This window comes from Gavialis gangeticus, unplaced genomic scaffold (assembly GCF_001723915.1).
Source record: "Gavialis gangeticus isolate Ggan-Ray unplaced genomic scaffold, GavGan_comp1, whole genome shotgun sequence".
NCBI lineage: Eukaryota > Metazoa > Chordata > Crocodylia > Gavialidae > Gavialis > Gavialis gangeticus.
In genome coordinates this window covers 295,767-322,983 of record NW_017729024.1, presented here as the reverse complement: position 1 = coordinate 322,983, position 27,217 = coordinate 295,767, and the positions used below count along the sequence as shown (strand labels likewise).

General features: G+C 40.9%; 1 protein-coding gene across 1 annotated transcript in view; it reads left to right on the top strand.

The window, feature by feature from the left end:
• PAX5 (paired box 5) overlaps positions 1–27,217 on the top strand; it is a 322,087-nt gene that overhangs the window by 161,073 nt on the left and 133,797 nt on the right. Inside the window, exon 7 of the mRNA XM_019516802.1 lies at positions 14,066–14,195. Within this exon, the coding sequence (XP_019372347.1) occupies positions 14,066–14,195 (130 nt within the window). The remainder of the gene's footprint in view (positions 1–14,065; positions 14,196–27,217) is intronic.

Below are 27,217 nucleotides of genomic sequence, written 5' to 3'. Positions count from 1 at the left end.
GCTTACCTGTATGGAGCTGCTCTCCAGGCTGCCTGGCAGCTATGTGCATGTGTCTGAGCTATGTGCATGCTCTGCTTGACTGCCCTCCTCCCTCTCCCTGCAGCCCCTTGCAGACTGGAACTCTGCCAGGAAACCTGTGTTAACCCACATTTTTCTCCTTTAAAGGAGAAAATCTGGGTTTTTCTCCTTAAAAATGAGGGTTTTACTGCATTTTTCCATTGTGAATGGAAAACCCACATCCCCGCTCATAACCATGGACCAAGCACGTCATACAAATATTTATAGGAGTTTTGCCTTCTGCTTGAAAACAAAAATTCTGTCACATGGATGTTCACAGGAGAAGAATAAAGAGGCCTATCACACTGGGGGAGGAAGGCTGTTCCTCTGTTTAAGGCACCTGAATGGGACTTGGAAGCCTGTGTTCAAGTCCCAATTTCATAAGTGATTTAGACTCCCTAGGTTTCTGCTCCTTATATGTAAATTGGGAAGTAGAAGTAGCCTGGCCCTTTCCCAAAGTGTGTTATGCATGAAGACTGAGGTGCTTAGTGATACAGGCCATGGAAATACTTTATATAGACCAAAAGCTGTAAAACTGCTTCCTCAAGTTTTATTCAAACATACTCCATGAATAAAGTCTTGCAGTGTTCATCCAGCTTGAATGACAAGAAAGGGCTAATTGGAGTTTGTGAATTATATGAGAAAATAAATTGAAGTTCCTGATGTCCCTCCCCTTTGCCATTCATTGTTTTAGATGCCTCTGTTGTAGTAGGTCTCAGTTCTTTTCTCTTTTTTCTGGAATTCTTATTGTACTCCTCCAGACTTTCTATATGTTTTTAAGGGCCTATAATCAGGTTTACTCCTGTCCAGCTGGGGGTGCATACGCCACACACAGACCATAAGGGGTTAATATGCAGCCTGCAGGCTTCCTCCTGGCCACTGCTCCCCCACTGCTCTGGTTCTTATGATGGTGAGAAGCTATGGATTTGCCTTCTCTCTTCTGGATTCTGCTTCCTGCCCCACTCCTGGTGGAAAGGAGGGCCAGGGAGGGGTCTGTGCTGCCTGCACTTTGTGTTCAGCTAGACCAGGGGCGGGCAATTATTGTAGGCAGAAGGCCCCTTACTGAGTTTTGGCAAGCCATCGAGCGCTGTGTGGCAGGAAGCCAGGAGCAGATAAATATTAATTTTCTAAATTTTTTAGGGGCCCTGCAGGCTGGATAGAATAACCTGGCAGGCCATATATGGCCTGCGGGCTGCATTTTGCCCACCCCTGAGCTAGGGGGACAGGAGCCAAGTTGCATGTACATTGTGCAGCTGGGAGCAGAACTGGGCTGCACGCATAGCTGGGAGTGGAGCCAGGCTACACTCTGCTGGGCGGGGGGCAGTCGGTGTGGGGGAACTCCAGAAGAGTCACCCCCATGAAGTGTGGCCCATGCAGCTTGGCATTATAATATTTTCAGTCTTGTTCTATATTCTTGCTCCTTCCACAGGGGCTAGAAAAATAGGAATAGAGCAGGGGTAAAAGAAGACTAGAAGGGCTGACTCCAGATTCCTAGTCATGTATAGCTGAGCGGCAATTAGGATGAGCAGGTGTAAAGTACACTTCACTCAGGAGAGACACCCCCTGACTTTGCACCGGTATAAACAGCTGCATAATTGCAAAGGAGAGGAGAATTAGGCTTCTAGGGGAAAGCTTAGGGGAGAGCTTCAGCAACAGAGAAGTACTTCAGCGATGAAATATGCATCTTGTGGTCACTACCTTTAATTCCTGGTGGGTTTAGGGAATAAGTGGACATTTTTTTTTAAAGTTTGAAATCTAGAATTGTTTACCTGATGGCTAAATGCATACCTGGTTATTGATCTGCTCTTGTAATTGTTCCCCCTGTATGCTGAGAGAGAGAGATGCACTTTCTATTTGTATACCATGGGGTGGAGCCTGATCCTCTTCTTTTGTTGGTTCCACCAGAGTAAGATGGTTGGGAGAAGAGAACTGAGCCCTTCTGCTAATATCTGCTGTACTGTAATTTAATCAGACTTGACGGTGAGCCAGAAAATATTGTTCTGCTTGAACACCTCTTTTTTAGACAATGGAGGAACTCTCACATTATCTACCCCAATCATAGCTGTGCACTCACCTTGGATCTTTTCAGGTGAAGGCTATCAGTGCTTTGTCCATGTCTTTGTACACTCCATGGTAGGCATTTCTGCTGTTTTACTGCATGCTACAGTGACTTTCCCCCTAGACATTATACACGTTTTCCCTGCTCTTTAAATCCATGCAGGCGTATCTAGTTAAGCACTTCTCATTTTAGTTAGAAATAACTGCTCCCCACCACAGTTAATTTTTCTCTAGGTAATCTCTAAGGCTGAAGACATGGCACAGTTCAAATTTGAAATGAAATCAGTCAGTCCTACATATTCATGCGCAGAAACAAATGTGCACCATTCAACCCTTGTTTTTATTTAATTTGCCTCTTCTGTTTAAAAATAAAAAGAACAATTTCAGCCACAAGTGTTAATATTTTTTCAGTGCTCTTTCATGGGGTTTTGTTGTTCACTTAAGGCAGCTTCTTGGGGGGAGTATGTGCATGTGAGTATGTGTGTGTATGTGTGTGTGATTTACTGATCTGTGGCATGCCACATGTCTTTAAAATTACAGTGCCCATTTCCTGCTGAAATAATTTCTACAAAGAGTGGCTCCTATTACAGCAAGAGGAGCCCAGACGTCATGATTTATTATTATTTATGGTCCCAGGGCCTTGTTTATGCACGATGGGTTAGGTGCGCAGGATAGAAATGCCATTATGCAAATGACATTGAATGTCCTTACTGAGCCTAAATAATTTTTGTGTTGGACGATTAAACCTCATCTGTTATTGATATGGGCTGCAGTCGGGCTATTAAAGAGTCCCAACAGTACTTACTCCCAGTAATGGGAAAATTGAGAGGAAGAGGCTAAACAATTGCTTCAAGTGTGCTGTGATTGTCTGGTAGGAGTGGAACATAACAGACCCCTGAATAGAAATCGTGTTTACTACTTAGGGATAAATAAAGAAGGGAGAACATGCAATAAATTACACTTTGTGATTTGAATCAGCGCACCAGAGAATTTGCGTACTTTCAATTTATTTATTTAAATATATATCTATATATCTATACACACACACACACATATATTTTGGTAAATACCAAAAGTAGCCAGGAATGATTCCCATACAGTACTCTGTGCTTGGTGGGGGGAGGGAGGGAGAGCCAATCTTTTCAGCGAGCAAGGGAGCTACGTCGTCACAGCGCCCTTCTTTTTTGACACAGCTGTGCGGTCACATTTTGATCAGTGTTGATAGCTTATGAATTCCAAAATTGACAAAATTTACAGAAAAATGAGGATAATCCATCTTCCTTAGCAGCCTGTCAGGAGCTGGCTATACTTCATAATCCTCAATTACAGATGCTATTTTCAGACATTTACATGCAGATATTAGAACAAAATGAAAATGAGGAACAAAGAGAGAATGGAAATGCAGCTATTTATATGTATAAAAGAAAACAACAGGTAAATTCTAAGCATTTAGATTGGATTTGGGGGTCTCTTTAGAAAGACTGAGAGTGACTGTATGTGCTTGTGGATTTCAGTATAAAACAGTAAAAATGCAGCATATAGTTTCCAGCATGCAAATAATCTGAAGATTTAGGTCAAAAACAGGTCAGTTATCTTGAAGTATTGGAGTAAATCTGTTCATGGCAGGGTGCACTACATAATTCCCACTCTCTTAGGGAGAATCTCTTGGGATTGCCACAATTCTAATTGGATTTGGGTTAAAATGAAGCTCAGCTGTTAATTTTTTGAAATAATCTTTTATTAAAGGGAGATTTTAAAATATTTTGTTCAAAGAAAAAGATTCCATCATTGAAATCAAACTTTCATGTCTTTTAAATTAGAAGCTGCCAAATGTTGCCTAAAACAAAGGGAAATTGGAGTTCAGCCCTGATTAGTTTTGTAAATAGGATTTACCCCAAAGAAGAATTAGGTTCAGTGATAGTGCTAGATAGAGTAGAAAATGTGATGTAAATAATAAAATGGATGGGGGTGGGAGAGAATAGGTTTTGATATATAGCTCTTCAGATCCCTTCCCACTTCAAATCTATGAGGAGTGGGGAGTAGGGGAGGAGGGTTTTGTAATGAAATTTCCATTCCCATAAAATTTAAGACACAACAGCATCAGTGCCCATGCAACTGTATGTGGCACTGGGTTTCTGAAAAGCGGAGGAGATTAATTAGAGCTGCTTTGGATTAAAGTCTCCCAACCATGTCGAATGTTACAAATTTTTCCCTTTGTGAGCCTGACATGGGGGTTTCAGTGGAAAGCCTGCCTGGTGCTTGCTAATTCTGCCATTATTTATTTATTTTATTTTTCTGTATTTTGGCATGATGACGTTACTGTGTGAAGTTCTAGCTCTTCTGATGAAAATGGAGATGATTCTGTTGCTGTGTGTGATGTTGTGGATGGTGGTGGATAGCCGGCAAAGTCCTTGTGGTGTTTGCTTTTTATTTTGGAGAAAAGTATGGAAGCAGAGCTTGGTGATCAAATCCTGGTCTTCATTCCTGGCATGTGTGTATGTGTGGTCAGAGACTGCCTGTTTATCTCAAAGACTCCTGCCACTCAACTACCCAGTGGAAGGCACCAAGAATTTTTTCGTAAGTGGGACACATGAAAGAAAGAAACAAGCAACTAACATTGAGCTTGAGATGGGTTTTGGTTTCAGTGTTTCTATTTATGGTGATTTTTTTGAAATTGGATGTGTAGTGGAGTATTGGGAGGTTGTATCAAGGAGCAGGCTGAACTATAAGTGTGTAGTGTTGGGCACAGAATTCCCCTTTCATCTTCTCTACACTGTGAGGACACTGCTGAGTAAACATGTATCCTTTAAAAAAGAAAAGTGTCATTTTTTTAGGAGAAGCCCAGAGTGCCCCACTGTCATTTTGCTGTGACGTTAGCTGCAGGAAAGACAAAAATATATATGCTGGCTGCACAGAAGCACCACCAGCAAGGAAACCCATCATTTGGATTATTCTTACATTCTGACAGTTCTACCTTCTGTCACTACAGACATGTATTTCTTTTCCTTCTAATGTTCCAAACAGCTCTCATGGCCCAGAGGCATCTACCTATGTGATACAAAAGAAAAGAATTTTTCTTTTCTTCACTGTTTGTTTAATTTTTGTAAAGTTGTGGTTTGGAAAATTGAGCAAATCTGGAAACCAAAGTATGATTTGGATTCTCTCCAGCTTTTTCTAAAGGCTGCTCAGAGAGCCCTTTAGGCACCTGTTCTTTTCCTTGTGTCAATGGCTGTTCTATGCGGATTCAGAAGGCAAAGTAAAGAGGCGCAGAGAAGAAAGCATTTCATGTTGGCCCTTTTTTTCTTTCTTAGCCAGACATTAAAAATCATCTCAATCAGCATAGCACGATGAGGCTCCAAGACATTGCAGCAAGCTTTCCCTTCCAGTTTCTCTCACCTCTTCTTTTCTTTACTGTTCATACATTTTGGAGAAGCCAACTCTTCTCAGAGCAGGCCTACCTTCATCTGTTATATGAAAATAAAAATCCACCATAAGCCTCAAAAAAGGAGACCACAGAAGGGAAAGTTGGCCACAGCCACTCCCTTCTTCACAGACCCTGGTGAGCTCAAACTCATGCTCCATTATCACTTTTGCTACTGAGGCCTTGATTAAAAGACACCTGAATAATGCTTCATTCAGGGACCTATGGTTGGAGAGAAGCACTAGCAAGGCAGCATACCCATCTTTCCTTGACTTTCTTTCAACAAACATGGAAAAGAATACTGTGATGCTAAGAAGAGTTTAAAATCTGTGGGTGTTAGGCCTGTGGTGGTGGTGGTGGTGGGGTGGGGGGTCATTGAATATTGCAATATTTGTGCATTTTTAATGTCAGTCCAACCCAATATATCCCCCAGCTTGGAGCAGGAAAGGCAAGAGAAATGAAAGTTAGCTCAAAGATCAGAGGACAGTGGAAGTACAGGCTTCTTTTTTCCGTCTAATGGGAGGAAGGACAGATCAATAATTGAGGGAATCTGATTCTGAAGTCTGGAGATCGCTGTTAAGGTATATGCAGAAGGAAAATAAGGTGTCACAGTCCAAGGGGGGAAGCAAGTAGAGTTTGGACTCAAAAAGCAAATCACTTCACTGCATAGGAATAGTGCAGTGCTGGAGCTGACCATACCAGCAAGTTTTGAGCATCACTTAACATGTCCATCAGCAGCTTCTCTTAGAATTCCCATGCTGTTCAGAGTGTTTTGGGAATGGCAGGTAGGAGCAGAAAAATCCTCACTGAGCTCAAGGCAGCTGGATCAAACAGGAGGCTTTGACACTAGTACTCCATGTGAAATGAGTCCAGACAGTAAAAGCTTATTTCAGTATTCCCGTATCTGCCAAGTTCAAATTTGGAAAGACAAATGATAGCCTCTCCACCCTCTGTGAGAGTCATGCAGGTGTTTGGGTTAATATACCATGCCAATTTTGAACTGGCTAGGTGTCACAGGAATGTAGCAGTGACAGTGAGGTGTATACCACCATTAATTTGGGTTTTGTCCCATCCATGGGGAAGAAATGCAGAAAAAGCCTTAGAGCAGTGAAAGGGAATTGAACTTCTCTGCCCTCAGTCTCCAGTGTCAGAGAATAACAGTTAATGGAAGTTTAGGCTGTTGACAATCCTGCTTGGCCAGTGTCATGAAGGCCAGAATTGAGGTCACACTTCCATCTCATGTAGACATCAGACTCTGGAGGGATGTTCTTGAAACCAAACTGTTGGAGTCTTTACCATTCAGGTTCTGTGCCTTCTTTTCCAGCTTGATCCCAGTGTCTTGGTCAGATACCTCTCATGATGTAGAGTGGCTTCTTGGTATATCACAGACTGCAGAAGAGGCTGAAAGCCAGGTCTCACTTGCTGTGAATCAGTATGGCCCTGTTGATTTCAGTGACACCATGGCAATTTCCATCACCCCAGATTCTAACCTTTACAATGTGGCAAAATGGTTTAAAGCATCAGGAACATCATTGGTAGAAATGGTTTGTGCTTGCAGGTTTTTTCCCTCTGGTTCTGGAGTCTAGTGCATATCACAGGAGGCAGGAGGCAGGAACATGATTTCTATTTCAGCCTCTGTTCCTAACATGAATGATTATGAGAAAACAGCTCAAATATTGTGAGACCAAACATCTATAGGCATAAACAGGTTCCACTCCATTGGTGCCAATGAAAATAACATACCTAGACCAACAGCAAATGTGGCAGTCTGTACCCCAGTTTCCCTTTCTATATAATTGCTGGGTTAAAAGTTTTCATGGGGCAGTTTAGTGAGATTTAACTCATGTTCACAAAGTGCATCATTGTTCCCAGATAAAATGCTATGCTGTGTAAATGCAAACTATTGTTGTGTCACTTCTTGTGCATACTCAGAACATCTCTTTGGGGCTACAGCTAGGGTTGTTACCAACGGGAAGATCCTATTTTGCACAGAGAGTGGGCACTGACAGAAGTGACATTTGTCATGCAGTTGGCCCCTTGAAAGTGCTATGGTTGTGCCCTGACAGAAGTGCATGGCTGCAGAAAGCTTTAAAAGTGCCCGATCACATGACAAATTAATGCTCACATAATAAGAGTTCAGATGAAGGTACTCCAAAGCAGATTGCTTTCATTAATTTCTGTCTGTCCTTGCCCATGACCAGCTTGGGCTGATACAGCCCAGCCCTGTCCCTGGTGCTGTCTACAGAAAGGGAGGAATAGAAAGGAGGGGGACGGGAACTCAGGGTTGGGGTTTGCCCAGTCTAAACTGGAGTGGGGACGTGGATTGGAGTCCCCCATCTTGGGGAGGCTCCAATCCATGTGCCCCCACTCAGCTTAGGCTGGGCAAACACCAACCCAGAGCTGCCTCCCCTCCATTCTCCCCCTTCTCATTTTTCACACAGTACATTAGCTGGGAGGGCAGGGTGAGGTTAGGGAAGAGAAGCTGCATACAGACAGCTCATCTCGGATTGGCTCCAAAGTGGAGCTTCATCCCCCACACCCCAACCCAATAGTGAATGACTTTTGGGTGGGTGGGATGGGGGTGGGTTGCTCTAACTCATGGCACTTTCTGTGCAGTGCTATGAGTTAGAACAGGGAACTGAATGTCTGTTAGCACCCAGTGGTTAGTGTCTCGCTGTTTTAAAAAGAAAATAAGGAATGTAGAAAATATGCCCATTATAAACCTGAGAGAAGGAGGCAGACAAAGGAAGTGGCGTGAGGGCTCCATCTGTTTCTTCAGGGTAGGTGAGGCATTGCCTCTTTTCTGTTCACAGTGTGGGCTATGCCTCCCTGGCTATCTCTGCTGAGGCAAAGTGCCTGTGTATGAGGGATAGGTGCAGCAGCTGTTTGCTGCTATCAGTCAGTCTGCAGCACATACCACATCCCATCTTCCTGACCTTAGAAGGGCTGGGGGAGAGAGGTTCAAAACAGACAGAGAGAAAGGAAGAGAAACCCTGCATAATTGTTCAGAATCTTTATTTTTTCCTTCTCACTGCTCTCCTTTTATATATCCTCCTTCTTACATTTCTGTGTTTTTTTTCTCCTTCATGCTATGGCAGTGGTGCTCCATGCTGATGAGACAATACTTGGTGCAACCCCAGGCAGTCATTTTTCAGGTAATTTCTTAGGGTACCAAACACCCGACTCATGCTTTTTCTGGTATCAAGCAGGTCGGGTTTCCTGATGACATACGGGTACTTTGGTTGTACCCAGGTAGATTTGGGTGTTTTCTTTCCCTGGCCATTCCAAAGACCACTCTACTGTGTTGCAGTTAGGAAAAGGCAAAGAAGTAAAAATCTTGGACCACAAACCAGGACAGAAGAGTGTCTATCTATTAAGCATCTAAGTGGACTTAGGCACCTAAGTGTAATTCTATTCCTCATTGATCAAATCTCTGAAAGCCCGTTAATGCATCTACTTGTGTAACACTATCATATGACCCTTAAGACCGAGTCACAAAAAAGCAGCAACCAGGAGGAGGATCCACCCACCTTTTGTATTCATATTTCTTCACGGACTCAAACAGTCTGGAACAGAATAGCAGTTAGGTACCAAAGTCCACTTATACAACTATAAGGTGGAATAGAATCTGGCCCTTGTAGAATATAAATAAGTTTCTACAGCTATTTCTTATGAACAATCCTTGTTGATTAAGTTCACTGGAGATGAAATTGCAAGATTTGGGAGGCAGAAGGAAGAGGGGAGAGGAAACGCTATTCCAAGAATTGCCAGTTCATCGAGTTTCCAAAGCTTGCTCTTCTTGATGTCCTCGTGGGAGGAATGGAAATGAGGTGCTCTTCTGGAGCAAGACCAAGAGAGAATAGGGCCTCGCATCAATCATCATACTCAGAGAGAAGCAGGTGCAGGTCTAGAACAATTTAAATCCAGTGTTACCAACTTTACAGCTGAGAAACTAATAATTTATTTAGGAAACAACTTGGAATAATCAGGGTTGTTAGCCCTGCCTACTGTTTTTGGTGTTTATATTCTTGTACCTGTATGAAGCTACACAGGGCAGAGACCTCTTCATCTTTACTTGTTTATGAAGTGCTGGGCATATAGTAGTGTGATAGCAAATATATTATCTGCCCAGAGCCTAATGTACTGGGGTTTTCAGGGCCATGAAGAGGTTGTAAGACTGGTCATTTTGTTGGTTTTATGGTACAGAGGATCTTTTCTCCTCTCTGTACTCAAGGTTCTCAGCTTTTAATAGGGGCAAATGCTGGCTTCAAATGATAAATCGGCTTGTTAAACTACACCTCATCTCTCAGTGCATGCCCCTTTTTGCAGGAAAATCAAAGCAGCATGGACAGTAACGCATGCCAAGCTAAATCTGGCCCAGGATGCCATTGTTCATTTAATCACTGCTGTGTTGGCCCAGCACCAGTGTCTGTGATGCATGCTCATATTGAGTACACTAGCAACAGACATAGGAACTTTGACCCACAATAGTGGGCAAATTCAAGAGAGCTAGGGTGTTGCTAGGACTTGCTAACAGCTTTGGTGCTGGGGAAAAACACATGTAGTCATTAGCATTCTTTTCTGTCTGATATAAACACATTGCTTTAAGGAAGAGATGTGTGAAAAAGGCTACTGACTAGCAGCCAAATTTGTTACTGACCATGTGTAGAGGACTTTGCTTTATTGACTGAAGCAACTATGATTCACACAGCTGAGGCCCTGTCCCATTCCTTTTGCTGAGTGAGTTCCCTGGAATACCAATGAACACCTGTATGAGAGATGTCGCTGTAGGTTTCAGTTCAGTCCTTTTGTGTTTGCTCTGACTGCAGAGTTGGCAGCCCTAACCCCAGAGGATGTCCCAAAGCGGGGGTGGGAGGTCCTCAATGTGGTATATAGCTCTATATATGCCTCTATATACCTTCATATTACCCCCCTCCCACTATGGCATGTATCAAGGGCATTTCCCTGGAAAAGGGCATGGCCGAAGGAGCTCCTTTAGGCCCTAACCAGATGGATAGTTTGGGACAGATTGGAGGCAGCTCTCACTTATGGTGGGCTAGACTGCTCTAGAATATGGTAGGGGAAAAAGCAACACAAAGCCACCTTTGCCTCCTTTCCCTACCCAGGCATTTTGTGTTCAGCTTGGGTAGAGCTGCGAATCTGGATGTTTCTGCCAGTCTTTTCTGAAAACTCTTGACAATTTTAATTATTCCAACCAGAAGAAAGTGTCTCAAGATTCAGGCTAAATCAGCTGCTTTGGAAGATTTTAGTTCATTTGCTGAGATAAGCCTAAGTAAGTGCTCTGTGCTGTGCTTGTAGAGACTAACATTGGCACTGTGGGTGCATCTTCCCAGAGATATAGGGAAGGAGTGTGGGCTTTCCAAGGCAACCAGCAGACTTTATGCAAAATATTAAGCGATTATGCTTAGCAGTATGGGACACTTACACAAGGGCAATGGAATACATATCTGGAAGTATTTCTGCAAATCTGAAAGGCCTTTTTTGTTTTATTTTGTCTTTAATTTGGGCTAATTATAGTGATAGCTAAAGTGTGAGGTCTAATACTGATATTCCTTGTTCTGAAATGAATGATTAGAGGTTCTAAAGATGTCCAGACATAGAGTAGGTAGGGGAAGTAATAATATTCAACCCTTGCAGGCAGCTCCTGAATCCATAAATCTTCCATTTTACTGAGAGTCAGCTTCATAGTTGATGCTGCAGTGGCAGTAGTAGTGGCACCCATGCAGCTGCATACTTTGATGCCTCTCACCTGCAGAGAGCTGGCCAAATCTGAGTTCCTGTAAGTGGATCAGTAGAAAGGCACCCATTTACAGAAGGTCTACATTTGGCTTAGCCTGTTAGCACAGACTGACATTTTACATCAGGCAGGTTCAAACTGTAACATCTTGTACAGTGTTACTGTTAGGCTAATTATCCCTATCATGGTGTTCTGGTAACCATTAAGCCATGTTAGGACTGCCTTTAAGCTAGCTGTCAGTCAAGATTATGACTTCTTTTCATTAGGAGGTTCTGAAGAGCTTTTCTCACTGCTGCCCAGTTCAGATCTATGTACTTTAATGTGTTGTGTAGTTTCTACAGGTTTTCAGGCTGCGCTAAGGCACAGTGTTACAGGGTCAGTGCAAGAAGGCAGGTTTTCCTTGTATTAAATGGCTTCTACAGTCTCCTATTTCTATTATTTCTGCAAATTAACTTTTAAAGATGCAGTGAATCTTTAAAGGGCAATGACACCACTCTATTTTACATATTTTTTCAGACAACTGGTATCCCCAAGAATTTATAGTTAAATAGCACAACTGCAAAGCTAAATACAAGCAAAAATAGCATAGGAAGTGTGAAGATAAGAGATACAGAAGGCATTATAAAATGAGAGTCAAAGAGAAGGTGCAACTCATGGGGACTGTTCCAAGCTGCAGGGCCTGTGTAGAATAGGGTTCTTACAGTAAGAGCAGAGATGATGGTTGCAGGGGTTGAGATAACCAGTGTTGGATGGCTGAAGTGAACAGACAGGAAAACAAGAGAGGAGCACATGTGAATTGAGCAGGGCAATGCAGGTTTCCTTTAAAAATGATAGCAATTTTTAACAGGATCTTGAAATAAGCAAGGAACCAGCAGATGAAGCTATATCTTGCTGCACTAAACCTTGCAACACCAGAAGAAGGTCTGCAGTATTGTTTGGGAGTATCTGAAGAATGCTCTAGGGTGGTAATAGTCAAGGCTAGAGAAGATGAGGCTTGCAGTGAGGTGGAGTTGAAGCTGTGTTATATACAATATGTATTGCTGAAGCAGCAGTGATGGGCAGATTTGTGTGCAAGGAAGATGTGTGAAGGCTGGGATAGTTTTGGAGTCAAGGCTAAGGGCAGGCTTTTGAAGACTGGGAAAAATGAGAGATCTGAGTCAAGCAGGGAAATAGGAGACTTGGGACTCTGTCTGACCTTGCTCCCCTAGCTGAAAAGTCTTGAGTTCAGAGAATGTTGCACGGCCAATCCTCTGCCACAGTAGCGTGCTCACATTGGCAGCACTTACAACCTTGGCAAAGACTATTTGGCGTGCCCCCTTGCAAGCATTCCCTGTGGACGACCCATCAAAACGATAGGTGATACTGGTGCCTTTCATCGATTGTATCTGAAGCCTATTCTTCAAGAGGGGCTTGTTTTTAATTGTGGGAACCTGCTGTTAGTAGATTAGTAGTATAATTCTCATTCCTGTTCATTTAACCAGCCACAGTGCTTCAGAGCCACAAACATAAGCACACACTGATATTTATGCCAAACTGCAAACAAAGCTACAAAACATGATTGAAACATTCTGATGCCTCCTGGAAAAAGTTTAAGAATGTCATATATGGGCACAATCATATTCACTTAAGAGATTTCCTGTATTTCTCTCTTCCTTTGAAAATACTTGTAACAGCTATATGTGGTGAATGACATAGGACCCAATTCATCGCTGTGTTATTCCAGTTTGCAGAGCAGTGACACTACCTGCAGTAATGCAGTGGAAACAGCCTTACATTTTTAAAGTTTATCTGCTCCTTCTGCTTATTCTTCACTTGAAGTCATAATCTTCTGATTGGTACAGACATGATTATGATCTTACAAAAAGGGGATTATAACTTTGACTGAAGATAGCAGTAGGAGAAGATGAACTCTAAAGAACAAAGTTTATAGTTTTGTGTAAATGGCTCTGATAATAGAAAGTGCGGGAGGAGGAAAATATAGATAACCTTTCTGACACAAAATGGAGTTCTTTCCAAATGCAGGGTTGGAGCCTCAGTTGGTGTAAATCATCATACTTTTATTGACCTTGAAGAAAATTTTAATCAGTTTAACTTTAGTTAGAGACTTGTTGATTTACACAAGTCATGGACAATGGTATTCCACAATCTTCCCTGAGATACCAGTGGATCTCTAATATACCCAGGTGATGTTCCATCTTTGTTTACTTTGAAATAACTTTGGGACTGGAAATGGTTTGAGAGAAGTGTTGGATGCTGACTCCATTCCTTGCACTGTGACCTGCAAGAAACTGTTGTGTTCACTAATGGTTACTTGGTGACATTTTGATCTTTATCTCTTCTTCAGGTGTGTTTCTCATGAAAGATGATAAGGTTGTAATGATGTTTTGATTTTATTACCATGAGCTATTACCAGGTGAATTGCCTATTTTCAACAGCTATAGTCATCCAACTTGCTCTATAGTGGGCTACTGTATAGAAAGATTTGTTGCTTAAACATAACAATCTGGCATCTTTTCAGTCAAGAAACCAATTTTTTGTGTTTACCCAGGCACTAGTGGCAAAGATTAATCATATTTAATTTGTGGTCTCAATGACATATTTAGCAATACAGTTTAAATGTGCTGAGTTTTTAATGAGGTTAATTTGACAATACAAAAGGCTAAGGGCTTAATTTTGCCCTGCAGATTATTTCATTTTACTACATGTATCGAGTAAAGTCTGTTGACTATCCAATGGTTGTTGCTGAGGTGTCTCTTTTTTTTCTTTTCTAGACAACAGAATACTCAGCCATGGCATCGTTAGCTGGTGGGTTAGATGATATGAAAGCCAATATAACAAGCCCAACTTCAGCAGATTTAGGGGCCAGTGTTCCAGGACCACAATCATATCCTATTGTGACAGGTAAGAAATATGAAGAGACTGATGGATCCTGCAAAACAGTGTGTATGATGGCATATTGGGGGAAATAGTGGAATGACTTGTTGATGCACAGTTTTGGAGTTGGTGTTTGTACATAGCAGGTCCAGGCTAGATGCTCATATAATGTAAAACTCCCTCAGGTCAACAGAGCGGCGTACCATTTTACATCTCCATTTCTTAATGCTGCATACCAGCATGCCAAAAAAAATCAGGACTTTGTCTCTGCAGTGGGGTTTGTCATTTTTGACTATGTATCCAGACTGAACACTGCTGATATTTCAAATGGGATTGAATTATGGGTGAATTTGGTTCTTCCAGCTACAGTTGCTTTGGGTCATTTTTGGAATCCTAGGCTTTTCCTAGGGATCACCATTTAAATGACACCATAATTATAGCAGTGAAAATTTTACTGTATTTCTGTAACAATCAGAGCCATGTATAAGGGTCAAGGACAGTTGGCCATGGCTAGATTTTGATAATGTTCAAAATAGTCTGATTGTCTGATTTAGGTAGCAGCTCTTGGAATTAGGCTGAAGATAGCACCACAGAATCACAAAACAGAGTCCCTGAAGACTTGGGTAATATTAAGGACAAGGACTCTTTGAACTTGAGTATGGCTTTTTACCTACCCTTGCATATTTTGTTTAACATCAGCCTAGTGATGGCTCAGATTTCAGCCCTAGTTTTTCCTCCTTTTCACCCAGTATAGGTTTCAGAATTTGATTTAGTGGCTAAAGGAAATTTTTTGATATTTTTAGAGTGCTGCCATCTTGTATTGAGAGCAGGGTGGTTGTACATCATAAGCGAACCATTTTGAAAGCCTAGTTCATTATTGTTGCATGAAGTATAAGCAACCTCTGGAATGCTTGCCAAGATTTTGGAAGATTCAAATATATTTATATTATTTTATGGATTATATGGATAATATTATCCAGATTATATGGATAATAATGAAAATCACATTTATATTTCATAGTATGTGGATATTTATCTGGAGGGAGAGAGATAAATCTACATTAAGAGGATAAATACGTAGAAGGAACGTGAACTGGGGTATATTTCCCAGCTTTAGGGTGGAAGAAAAAACATAGCTGACCTGAGTTAAGGAGAAATGTTCCCTTCAAACAGGTTATGACTGAGTTGTTCACCATTGCACTTCATGCATATTCCTCTGAGGCATGTGGTTGCTGAGGCAGGAATCACCCCGGCATATCAGACAAGACTAATTGCCATTGAAGTCAATGGGAGTTGTCCCATTGACTTTAGTAAGTACTTAGATCAGGTGCAGTTGTGGGCTCACCTAACTTTTAAATCTATCTCACCAAAACCAGTGCCGTGTAAGGAGGGGAAATGGGGACACATAAAGGTAACAGAGAACCATCTAATGTAAGTTATCTGGACTTTCAAAATATTTGAAATTGTCCTTAACAAGAGGTTAGCAAGGTCATTAAGTTGCTGCAGAATTTAAAATAAATTATATTTTGAATTAGAAAGTAGCTTAGAGAGAAAAGAAAGAGTAGATATAAATGGTCAATTTTCTTCTTGGCAGAAGGCTACAGAAGGTGGCTGAAAAGTTCTGTGCTGGTTTCAGTGTTATTTCCCATATTTATTAATAACCTGGAGAAGAGTGTAAACTCTGGTGTGGCAGAACTTATAGATGAGACAAAGTGATGTAGGTTAGTCAAGAATAGGGAAGATTGTATGGAATTCTGGAGGGAGATAATTAAATGGTTGGACAAGCATGTATGATGAAATTCAGTGATAACAAATGCTTATTGAGAGAGTGAACTGATCTACTTAGACATATTGCTGAGCTTTAAATTAAACTCATGGAAAATGTCTTGAACATCACTGTGGACAGCTGTGAGAAAACCTCTTTTCAATGGGCAATGGTGGACAGACAAGAAAACGAGCTATTAACATGCATGTGGAATGAGAATGAGGACACTATAATCTCATTATAGAAATCAGTGGGATCTCTTTTGCCTGGAATATCATGTTCAGTTCTTGTCACCTAATTTCATCTAAAGTCATCTAGTAAGAACAGCAGTCTAGAGATGAGCAACTAAAATAATTAGACTGTGAGGAGAGACTGTAAACTTAAGATACAGCTCACTAAATTTATGAATCAGATTATATTTTCCCAGATAATGTTCTCAAGATATGCTAGTAAGAGTTTTGTCAATAGGCTGCTTATGAGGGAAGGACCCAGGAAAAACTGCTATTTACTTCAATGAAAGTTTTATCTGAAAAAACAAATGCATGTTTAGGCCTGCAAAGCATAGGAGCCGCCATTCCTTCAAATGAAACTAATAAGAAATTGATCATGCTTTTTTATTTACCATTCTAATTTTTGATGCACTATGCTAAATTATATTTGACCACAAGGAAAAAAGAAAGTATGCTTTGCTTGTTTTGTTTTCAGTTAGGACTAAGTGTGATTTGTTTAGAAATGAAGTTATATGTAATCTTAATGTCTGTGATGAATTGATCTAATGGTTAGAACACAGGGTTCAAATGATCTAATATCACTGAATAACAAAGTTGAAAGAAATCCTGTAGTGGTTCTATAGTACTGTTGTAGCTCTGATGCTCTAAGTGAGAAGCATGATTTGTTTGGTATTATCTTCTATGGACAAACTATAGACTTGGTAGAGGTGGTAGGAGGAGAAAGGGCATTTTGTGCTCTCCCAACTCTGCAGATGGTCTCATATTACTGAACTGGTTCTACGCAAATTCTTTCATTAATCTGAGATGCAAAGAGATGGGGAAAGGAAAGTGTGAGAGGGAGAGAGTGAATCAGAACAACATAGGGTTTTTAGGCATATAATTATTTAACAGGAGTTTAGTGTCTGACCTGTCCTGCTATCCATAGCACAGATTTACACTAATAGAACCAATTTCTTTTTTAATGTTCTTGAAATCAGCATCGGCCAAGCCTGTCTTCACTGGCATTTGAATGAGTACAGTTCAGGGGATACAGGATTGCCACCATAAACCATACACCTTGTCTTGTGTTATTTCCAACCTAACTATAATCAAAGACCTGCTGCAAGTGAAATATTGTAAGAGGGCTTGTTCTTGTACTTCCAGCTCAGTTTTGCAGGCCCAAGAGTTTGGGATAGCTTGGATGAATTTCAGCAAAGTGTTCAAAACCTTTGGTGCTCAGCTGGAGTGAACCTATGAACTTTTGAAGATAGCTGTCACTCTTCACTTGGTGTTCCAACATAAGTCACTAAATGATACACATGCTTGTTATAACATCTTCGCTGCTGAGAGATCCAGGAACTGTTTTATGTTTACAAAAATTGACAAGTGAACTGTAAACCCCAGAAGAAGTCTTTGGTTGAAATAATTTATACAGGGAATCTTTCATGTAAAGCAAAGCAGTGAATACTTCAGTGCTTCATGTTTCAGCCTACAGTAGGCTGTTAATGTGCAGAGGGCTTAAAAGCCTCATATTCCAGGATGAAGATCTTGAAATATATAGTCACAAGACTTTGAGAAATGGGTTTTATTGTGGCCAAGAAAACTAATCTGGTTCTTTTGATAGGCTAAAATCTGCAGTTCAAGCTTCAGCAGTTTTTATGAGAAAGTCTGGAGACAGTGCTGGCCTTCCATTTGCAAACTGACCTAAGTCTAGTTCATATGGTGAGTTTTGAGTCTTTAAGCCATCTCATAAAACAGTTTAATGCAAAACAGGCTGAGAAGTGAGAGGATAAGTGAATTATGATCACATTTTTTCATTGTTTTTATTTCAAGGCCATGTTTTGGACAACGCTGAGAAATGAGATCCTCAGGGTAATTGTGGATGTGAAATGTACAGTACACATTTCCTAGCAGACGGGTAGATTAAATCAGTCATGATGTCATTTGAACAAAAAGAACTGCTTCAACATGGGCACTTACACTAGCACACGCCTTTGAAAATAGGTCTTCGTTATGGCAAAGGGAAATTCTGATGACAGTTCCCAGTTCCACTTCATCCACCAGCCCCCTTGTGTTATGGACTGCCAGCTAAACATCTGATTAGAGAACCACTTGATTTCTCTCCATCGTTTTTATGCCACATTAAATATTAAGTTAAAAAAAAATCCCTTCTCTTACTGCTCGCTGCCACGGTTCATAAGCGCGTTCTCCATTTGCAAGCCAATGACATGTGCCCAGCTCATTACTGCTGTAGTCAGCAGTTTCCGAGCAGACCCTGATTGTTACTAATTACCTGCAGATGTATTTTCTCTGCTCCGGCTTGCTGACTTCAGCTTGGTCGCTATCACTTTGAGAGGACAAAGTGGCGCTGAAATTGACACCTCCGTTTGGCTCTCCACTCCAGTACCGGGGGCAGATTGACAAATCCACAGGCAGTCCCTGACTGCAGCTGCTTGGAGAGTCAGTTTGCATTAGCAGTGCCTCGAAGTGACTGGATGAGACCATTGACTGGCTTAGCAAAGAAGCCAAATAAGAACATTTCATTTAAGTGGGATCTGACACAAACCCTATCCTGCTCTGTTAGCAATAGGAAACATGAAACAAAGCATCAAAAGCAGATTTTGTTTTGTTCTCACTAGGGATGTTTAAGCATAGGAGCCTAGTCATTTACCTTGCCAGGAGTGCTCAAGACTATCTTTCCATTACATCCCCTCTCTAGGTTGCTGCAGAGGCAGTGCTACAAGGACTGGACTTTGATTTTGTCCATAATAGTGGTACTAATAAACTGGATACTATAGACTTTCAACTCATTTAATCCCTTACACCCATGCAGAGGAAGAGAAAAGCTTTGCCAGGAGAAGAGGTGCCGTTTATATATGTTTTGCTCTGACTCACTGCAAGCATCTACTGCTGCACAGTGGACCAGGCAGGAGAGAGTCATCCTGGTCACCTATGATGATCTTAGAAACAACCCCATGAAGCCAGATATGGGAGCCTGTCTGTACTTTAGACTGAGGGAGAAGAACAAATCTCAGAGCAGAGTCCCCTTGAAAAATGTCATTTCAGGAAGTGGGGGAGGAGGAAATCACTGACTGGCAATCATGTTAAATTATCTGTCATGGCCTCGCAACAAGAGTCAGGACGCCAGACATAATTCATTCAAGACTTGTCTAAATGGAATGTAGAGTAAGCAAGGAAAATGTACCTAGCTAAACAAGTTACTCCAGTGTTAGCAAATTCAGGGCTAATTATTTATTTCTGGCGGTGGATCTCGTATTCTTACTATAAAATATTGGACCAAATAGCTATTTCTCCACAGAACCAAGCCGATATGACTAAAACAATATGAATCTGTCTCACATTCAATATTCCCAAATATTTTACCAGGTTTATATTAAAATGGAATTAACTCACCAAATTAGAGAAATGGCTGTGAGAAAAGCAATCTCTATTTATCCCGAGATCTTCAGTGAAGTACATTAGCTAACTAACTGGTCCATACCAGACAGTTTCTTTTCTTCTGCAGTGCCTAAATTTACAGGATAACTTTCTCTCATGAATCTCTAGTCTACTTCATGTCTTATTCATCCTGTCATGCTGTGGCTACTATTTATATGCCAGAGTTTTGCCAAAGGTTTTGTTAAATTACTGCAATTATTTATCACTCCTGATGCTAGGAGCAACACTGGGGGTAGATGGCTGAACTGGAGAGTTTTGTACAATGGAACCTGGCTGAAAGTATTCAAAACTGATTATGATGCCTTGTGGGATGGTGGTGGGAGCTAGAGGTTGAATCTTGTTCACAGGGCATCTTTAAATCAATAGGGGCTAGAGTCCTCCTTCCCAAGACTACTTGTCCAAGAGCAAACAGGAAGCTAGGGCACAGCTGGGAGTCAGCTTGGCCCGTCTCCTACACTTTGACCACACAAAAGGTCTTCCTCCAGGCTGATGAGGCCTGGCATGGCTCACTCACTTGGAATGCTTCAAACAAGCCTTTTCTTCTTCCTGAGCCCTTGGATGGGAGGTTGGCTGATGGGATGGTAGTGTACTTGAACAATTGATGGATGCAATTTTTTTAAAGGAGCTAGTTTTTGTGTTCTTTGCTTGGGCAGTCAGTCAGTTGGATGTATTATTCAGAGTATGGTCAAGCACTCAGAGCTGAGGATGGGGGCTTCAAAATCCAAGGGTGGGGCTCAAAAGCATCCATGTTGACCTTCCTGATCCTGTTGCCTTTAACACCAAAAGCTGCAGAGGAAGGCCCAGGCTGAAGGCTTGAAAAAATTTGACCTCAGATGAATGAGCAAGACCTATAGAGTAAACACTACTGACTTGTAGTGCTCATCCCATTTGCTTCTGAAACAGCTGATTTGCTATTTGTAATTATAAATCTGTGGCCAGATCATGTGCTTGTTATAGGTCTGATCAATTCTGTACCCAAATACATTTGTTTGTGCCCACAGTTGGTGTGGGTGAAATAGTTCCTTCCTCCTCTCCCTGGTGCTAGTGTTCTGAAATAGATGTCTGGAAGCAGATCCCCAGTCCTGCTGCCAAGGCAAGTTCTGTTTTTTAATCAATGACCCTCTTAAGTATCCTGGGGGCAAGAACTGGACACCCAGAGCTCCTTCTAGGAGTGCCATAACCACTGTGCCACAGACTTGCACTCCCCGTTTCCTGTTCTTTCTCTGACCTCATAACTCTTGGCTGCTTGGTGCCTTGCATTGAACAGAATAGGTGGAGAGGACCTTCATCTAGCCTAAAGCATGTTGTTTAGGGCGCTCTTCTAGGAAGAAGGAGATGTAGGTTTAAAATCTACCAGGCTGCGGAGGGCCTAAAACTTGGGTCTCTTACTTCCTAGGTGAGTGTTCTAACCACTAACTCACTGGGTAAAAAGTGGGCATTCCCCCCTAGGGCACCTACATTCAAAGCAGGAATAGGAGTAGTAGGTCATAAGCAAGCAGAGGCACCTAGTGCTCAGCCTGAGTCAAGTGCCTAAGACCTGGGGAAGGCCAGGAGCTCAGACACATCCGTACTTGTTTCCCATGGGCCATCTCCACGTGCTCCAGAATTTCTGAATTGTCCTTTGCAGGTGCCAACCTCTTTACATATGCTAAGGCATGTAGATTTCAGGTATTGGGATGTCTATGTATGTACTTCAGAGTCCAAACTTGAACTGACCTTATCCCTTGCAAGAAGATAGCAGATATTTTAAAATGTGTTCCTAGGAATCAGCCTACAAAGCCCCTAAGTTAGGCTGTCAAACAGTTACTATCAGAAAAAAAGATGGTATCCCAAAACATCCCCTGGAATGTGCATGAGTTAATTAGGAAGGAGAGCACAGAGCATAAGAAATATCTCACAAAACCAATGTTTTCCTCAGCTTCTGTCAGTCTTTATGGCTGAGAACACGAACAAAGATATTTACATTAGCTGAGGACCTGGCCTGTTAATTTTTATTGGCCTTAAAAGAAGGTTTTTAAATACAAATTAGAGAAAGAGAAAATCTACTGAGTTAGCAAGGAGCTGAGATATTGTGGTATGGTGTGTGAAATATAACTAGCTAGACAGAACATATAACTGACATGAAATGGATAAGGTATATAACTGTCATGGAGCAAACTCTTTTTTTTCCAAGTCCCAAGGCTAGCTAGAGCAAATACTGCCTTGCTCCGTTGTATCTTGACTGGTCTCCTATCATAACTGAATCACTGTTTTTTTTTAAGTTTAGCTTTTTTTTATTCTGGTCATGCTGAAAACAGAAAAAGTTTAAATAACACATAGTGTTCAGCTCTCTTCAACCCTGATATACCCTCTGGGATTGATGCCAAAGCAGCTAGGAAAGGGCTATTTATCTTTTAGTGAGAGCACCTTATTTGACCTGCCTTTTATGACCCATTTTTGATGATGATCTGAGACAGCTAAATACCTTTTGTGTCAAATTGAAAATATAATGTGAAAATAAAAGAGGAAGGAAGGAAGGAACATTTTAGAGTAGGGGTGGGCAAAATGCGGCCTGGGGGCCGGATGCGGCCTGCCAGGCCATTCTATCTGGCTCGCGGAGCCCCTAAAAAATTTAGAAAATGAATATTTATCTGCCCTTGGCTGCCTGTCATGTGGCCCTCGGTGGCTTGCCAAAACTCAGTAAGTGGCCCTCTGCCCAAAATAATTGCCTGCCCCTGTTTTAGGGCAATGCCTAATAAAATTTCCAGGCATCCTTTCATACTGAAAATTTCCAATGAAGTTAGTGGGCCTAACACTACAGTAATAACTTCTTTTATCATGTACTGAACTTTCATAAATATCAACAGAGCGAGGGAAAGTATTGTGAAGTCTGGAATATGTAATCATTGGGGAAAAGAAAGAAGCTTCTTTTCTGTTTGTATTTTTTAAAAGAGCTTTTGAAAATATTTTTATCTGGTCGATAGCATAGGTTAGTGTTTTTTTTCAGAGCTATTAATTTAGGGCCAAATCCTTCTCTCATTAAGGATAATGAGACTATTGTTACTGATTTCATTTGGGAACAGGATTTAGCCCTTGAAGAGAATTTTTGATAGCCTGCATTTTAAAAAGCAGGAAGAGTGGAAAGATGGTTATGAGAGAGAGGTTTATGGAAAGTTAGTCTTGGTGGATTAAGGGCTCTCGCCTTTGTTCTGCTGAGGACTTCTGGTGCATGATTCCTTTACTTTCTCTGTGCCTCAATTCCTCATCTTCACAATCAAACTAATAAAATTCCTTTTGTCTGCCTTGTGTACTTGGAGTACAAGATCTGTAGCACAGAGAATTGCCCCTTGCTATATGTTTGTACAGCTTAGCACGGTAGGACACAAGTTCCTGGTGAATAATACTTAAACCTTATTTTTCATATTGCAAAAAAAGTTGAGATTTTAAAGAACACTGCCATTCTAAATTGGAATGAAAAGCCAAAATTTTGATTTTTTTTCTGAAGCAAAATTCAAATTTCTTTTTGTTGTGTAACAAGTGAGAGAACTCTTTATTTTTTAAAAATCTTTTTATGTAAAATAAAATATACTGTGAAACAAGAGGTTGTTTGAAAATGAAAAAGAAATATTTTTCAATTTAGATTTTGACATTTTCAGAATTTGTTTTCCAATATTTTTAAAACAAAAATTTGATAAAATTAATGCACTTTTTTGCAGTGCAGGTGGGGGTGGTGGGGAGGGAAGGGCAAAAAAAATCCAATGTTTCCACTGAAATGACAATTCCCAACAGGAAGCTTCAGTGAAAACATTGGATTTTTCTGTTTTTGAACATCTCTCAGATCTTGCTAATGATTTTACATTTTGTTCATGCCACCTGTTTTCTCTGTGCTTAAAGTTTATCACCAGATTATAATTTAATTTCTGTGGTATGGCTTTGAAGTGCAAATTGGTGTTAGTGGATGCTAGTTCCAAGAGCAACATAGCACCAGATTTACAGCTCTCTCCCTTACACTTAATAGATAAAAGTGCAGATGCATTTTCCAATAATCTATTCGTCACTCCCAATAGGACCTGTCATGTTAAAGACTTGAAAAAAGGCCACATAAACTCCCTCAGAAAGGCAGCCAATCTCAAAAACAAAAGTGTCATTTTTAATGACAGGACAGAGTTTAATTGAAACATTGTTGATTTTTTCCCCCATTTTTATGAATTCTTCTGTGCCTGGGCAGGCAGGATAATCGAATTCATATGCACGCTAGATGAGACTGTACTGAAGAATCGTTTTTTGTTCTTTCCAGGACCTGCAACCTGATTCATCTGGTGGTTTGCTGTTCATTCAACAATAGAATAAGACAGTGGTGAAAATGTTTCAGTATAAATTATCCATATCAGTAGTTTGTATGAATATAGTACTGTTTACTTAAGGATCTTGCAAACTTTAATTCACTTATCATTAGATTACCTCTGTAATATAGGTTAGCAGTAAAATTGACCCATTTTAAAGTTGAAGAGACAGGCACAGAAAAGAGATCAAAGCCAAAATATTCAGAAGCATTCATTCATTTTGGCTCCTTTAGATACTGGGTTGCCATCTTGAGGAAGTTAAGGCATTTATTTGCAAAGGGGTGATGTACTCTCTTCTTCTACTCATTTCAACTTGGAGGATCTCTGAAAATCAGGCATGAGTAGTGAAATCCAGGTCCTACTAAAGTGCTTCTATTGACTTTACGTGTCTAGGATTCCACCCAAAGTTGGTTAGTTTGGGTGCTCAGAATTTCATAGATTTCATAGACATTAGGGCTGGAAGGGACCTCGGAAGATCATTGAGTCCAGCCCCCTGCCCAAAGGGCAGGAAGTCAGCTGGGGTCATAGGATCCCAAATTAGTGGGCCTAAGTGATTTATTCAAAGTCACTTCCACAATCATTGGTACAGCCTGCAATAGAAATCAACACTCCTGACACCCATGTGTCCCAACTCATTTACAGGGCTGAGGCTAGATTGCACTGCTGTTAAATGAGCATGGAGTAATCCAAACCCCTCAGAAGTGCTATATTGTGATCTCTGAAAAATAGTATAAGCCTGTTTTGTACTTCAGACAGGAAACAGAAATGACAGACAGAGATGCTTCCATTCATACAGGCATTATCTGAATTGTTCTGTTGAGATGCAAGAGTAACAGTAGACCCAGAAGTTTCCATAGATTCAGCTGAACTGGAATGTCGAAGTGGACAGAAGGATGCATTAGAATACAAACTCCAAATCAGAATGGGCTTTTAATCACGTTAATTGAAACAGGGACAGTAATCAGAAATCACCAAAATCTGCTACCACAGTAGCAGTGGGTAGTTTTTAGTGACCACTATCACAGTATCCCAATGTGACATTTGATCAAATGAAGATGCAATGTCTTGCCACCCCAAATGCTGAACTCTTGGAGTGGCTGTTTTTGGAGTATACGAAGAAGGAGGCTACTCTAAGTGGGAGTGAAATAGGAATTGCTCCAAGTAATAGTGGCTGAACTACTGAACAAAAGTTACCCTATTATATTGAAGTGTGCCATTCTCATGGGGTTGTATTATACAGCAACATTATTAAACTGGCAGTTAGAAAGGGGATTCTTTTTTTTATGGGAGACATCTAGTTAAGGAACCAAGAAAAAAGGTACAAAACATAAAACAAAATTTAGCATTGGCATAAAGTCTTCCTAAAGATCTTATCTTAGACTCACATGAAGTATTAATGCCAGTAAACAAGAAACACATGACAAATTAAATATGGGTAAATGGTTGGATTTGAATCCTGGAGGTAAGATCTGGGTTCTACCCCTGGCCCTGCCAGTGTCCTGCTGGGAGTCAAGGGGCAAATCACTCCTTTTCTTTCTGCCTTAGCATCTTCTTCTGTGAAATGTGACTAATGATGGTGACCTCCTTTGTAAAACACCTGAAGATGTGTTAATGGTAAATGCTGAAAAGAGCTAGGTTTTATTCAGAGAAGTATAAACAAAGCTCTTAGAAAGTACCACAAAGGATGGCAGGCAAAATGATTATTAGGTTTAAAAGAGAATGTGGTGATCAAATAGTTAAGGACCAGAACACAAACAATGAGAAGTTCTTAAGTATAATAGAAACAGGAAGAAAGAGTTGGTATGTTGGCCTAATACTGGGGAACGGGCTGGGGGGGTGGAGATGGGACACAAATGGACCTAGGTAAAGATGCTTCACAGAAACTAAACAACATCTTTATGACAGTCAGTTCTCTGCAATGTCAGGGAAGTATCTGTGGAATCTATTGCTTTATCTTAACAAAGATGGGCATTCTAAGAGAGTATTCTTTTAAAAGAGGTGATGAAACAAATTCATCATGAGGTTGTAGAAAGTTCCCAGGACTAGCTGAATTTTGAAAAGATTTAAGCGAGAAGCAGCTGAACTGCTAGCAAAATGGTACCATTTCTCATTAAAATCAGCTATGAATTGGAAAGCATCAAAAGTTGCACCTCTCTTTAAAAGGGTGATGACTGATCCTAGAATCAGGATGCTGATTCTTCCTATGGTTCCAAGTGAACTTATAATGAGACAGGTGGAATTAGAAAACAGCTAAGACAAACATGATAATGAAGTAAGGGCAAGCACCTCCTGCTTTCAAGCACAAATTTCTGATGCTCCAATCTATTTTGTCTGAGGGAGTTCTAAAGTACCAGGTGAAGGAGCATTAGAAAATAGAATTTACTTGGACTTTTAGAGGCCCTCAGCAAACTCTCTTATTCCAAATGGAAATAAGGAATAGGGAAGATGAGAGTTAAAGCACAGCCATCTCTTAAGAAACAAAGAGTAAATTATTTTATTCTCTAGGATACTTTTATGATTTCAAGTATCATAACATTGGAGAACCCCAGAATAGCTGATGTATTTTTCTCCCAACATCTCTGGTTCCAAGGGAATGGCTTCTTTATACTGATGGGGATCTGAAGCATAGCAAGAATATGGGGTCAGAATTTCAAAGGTGCTTAGGTGCTTAAGTGCCCAGCTCCCATTGGCTTTAGTTAGGATTAATGATCTAGGCATTTCTGGAAACCTGAATCTTAACATGACTAAATGTCTAAAAATGGACCCAAAATGACTTGCCTTAGGTCACCCAGGACACCAGCAGCAGTGAACTGTTCTGTATCACTCAAGCCCTGACTGGTGCTCTGTTAGCCTGGGCCATACTTTCATTACAGACATCCTTTTCAACAAAAGAGTTTAATAGTACGGCTAACCAGGAAGGGATATTTCCATCTCATGGAAATTGTTCAAAATATCAAAAAATTTGAAATCTACAAAATTTTCACATGCTGAAAATGAAAAAAAATAAGCCAGGTTGTCAGGCAAGTGACCCCATATATTGGCTTGTAACCTCCCATGCCTTGTTCTGAGGTCCTGGATTCCTGAACCCACTTGTAAGTGCTATCCCCGACCCCCTCCACTTGTGATCATAACCCCAGAACTGCTGGTATAGGTAAATCCAAATGTTTCATGTAGATAGTTTTGAAAAGTTCATTTTGATTTTGACCACTTTTATAGTTTCATAGTTTCATAGTTTCTAGGCTCGGAAGGGACCTTAGTAGATCATCTAGTCTGACCCCCTGCCATGGCAGGAAA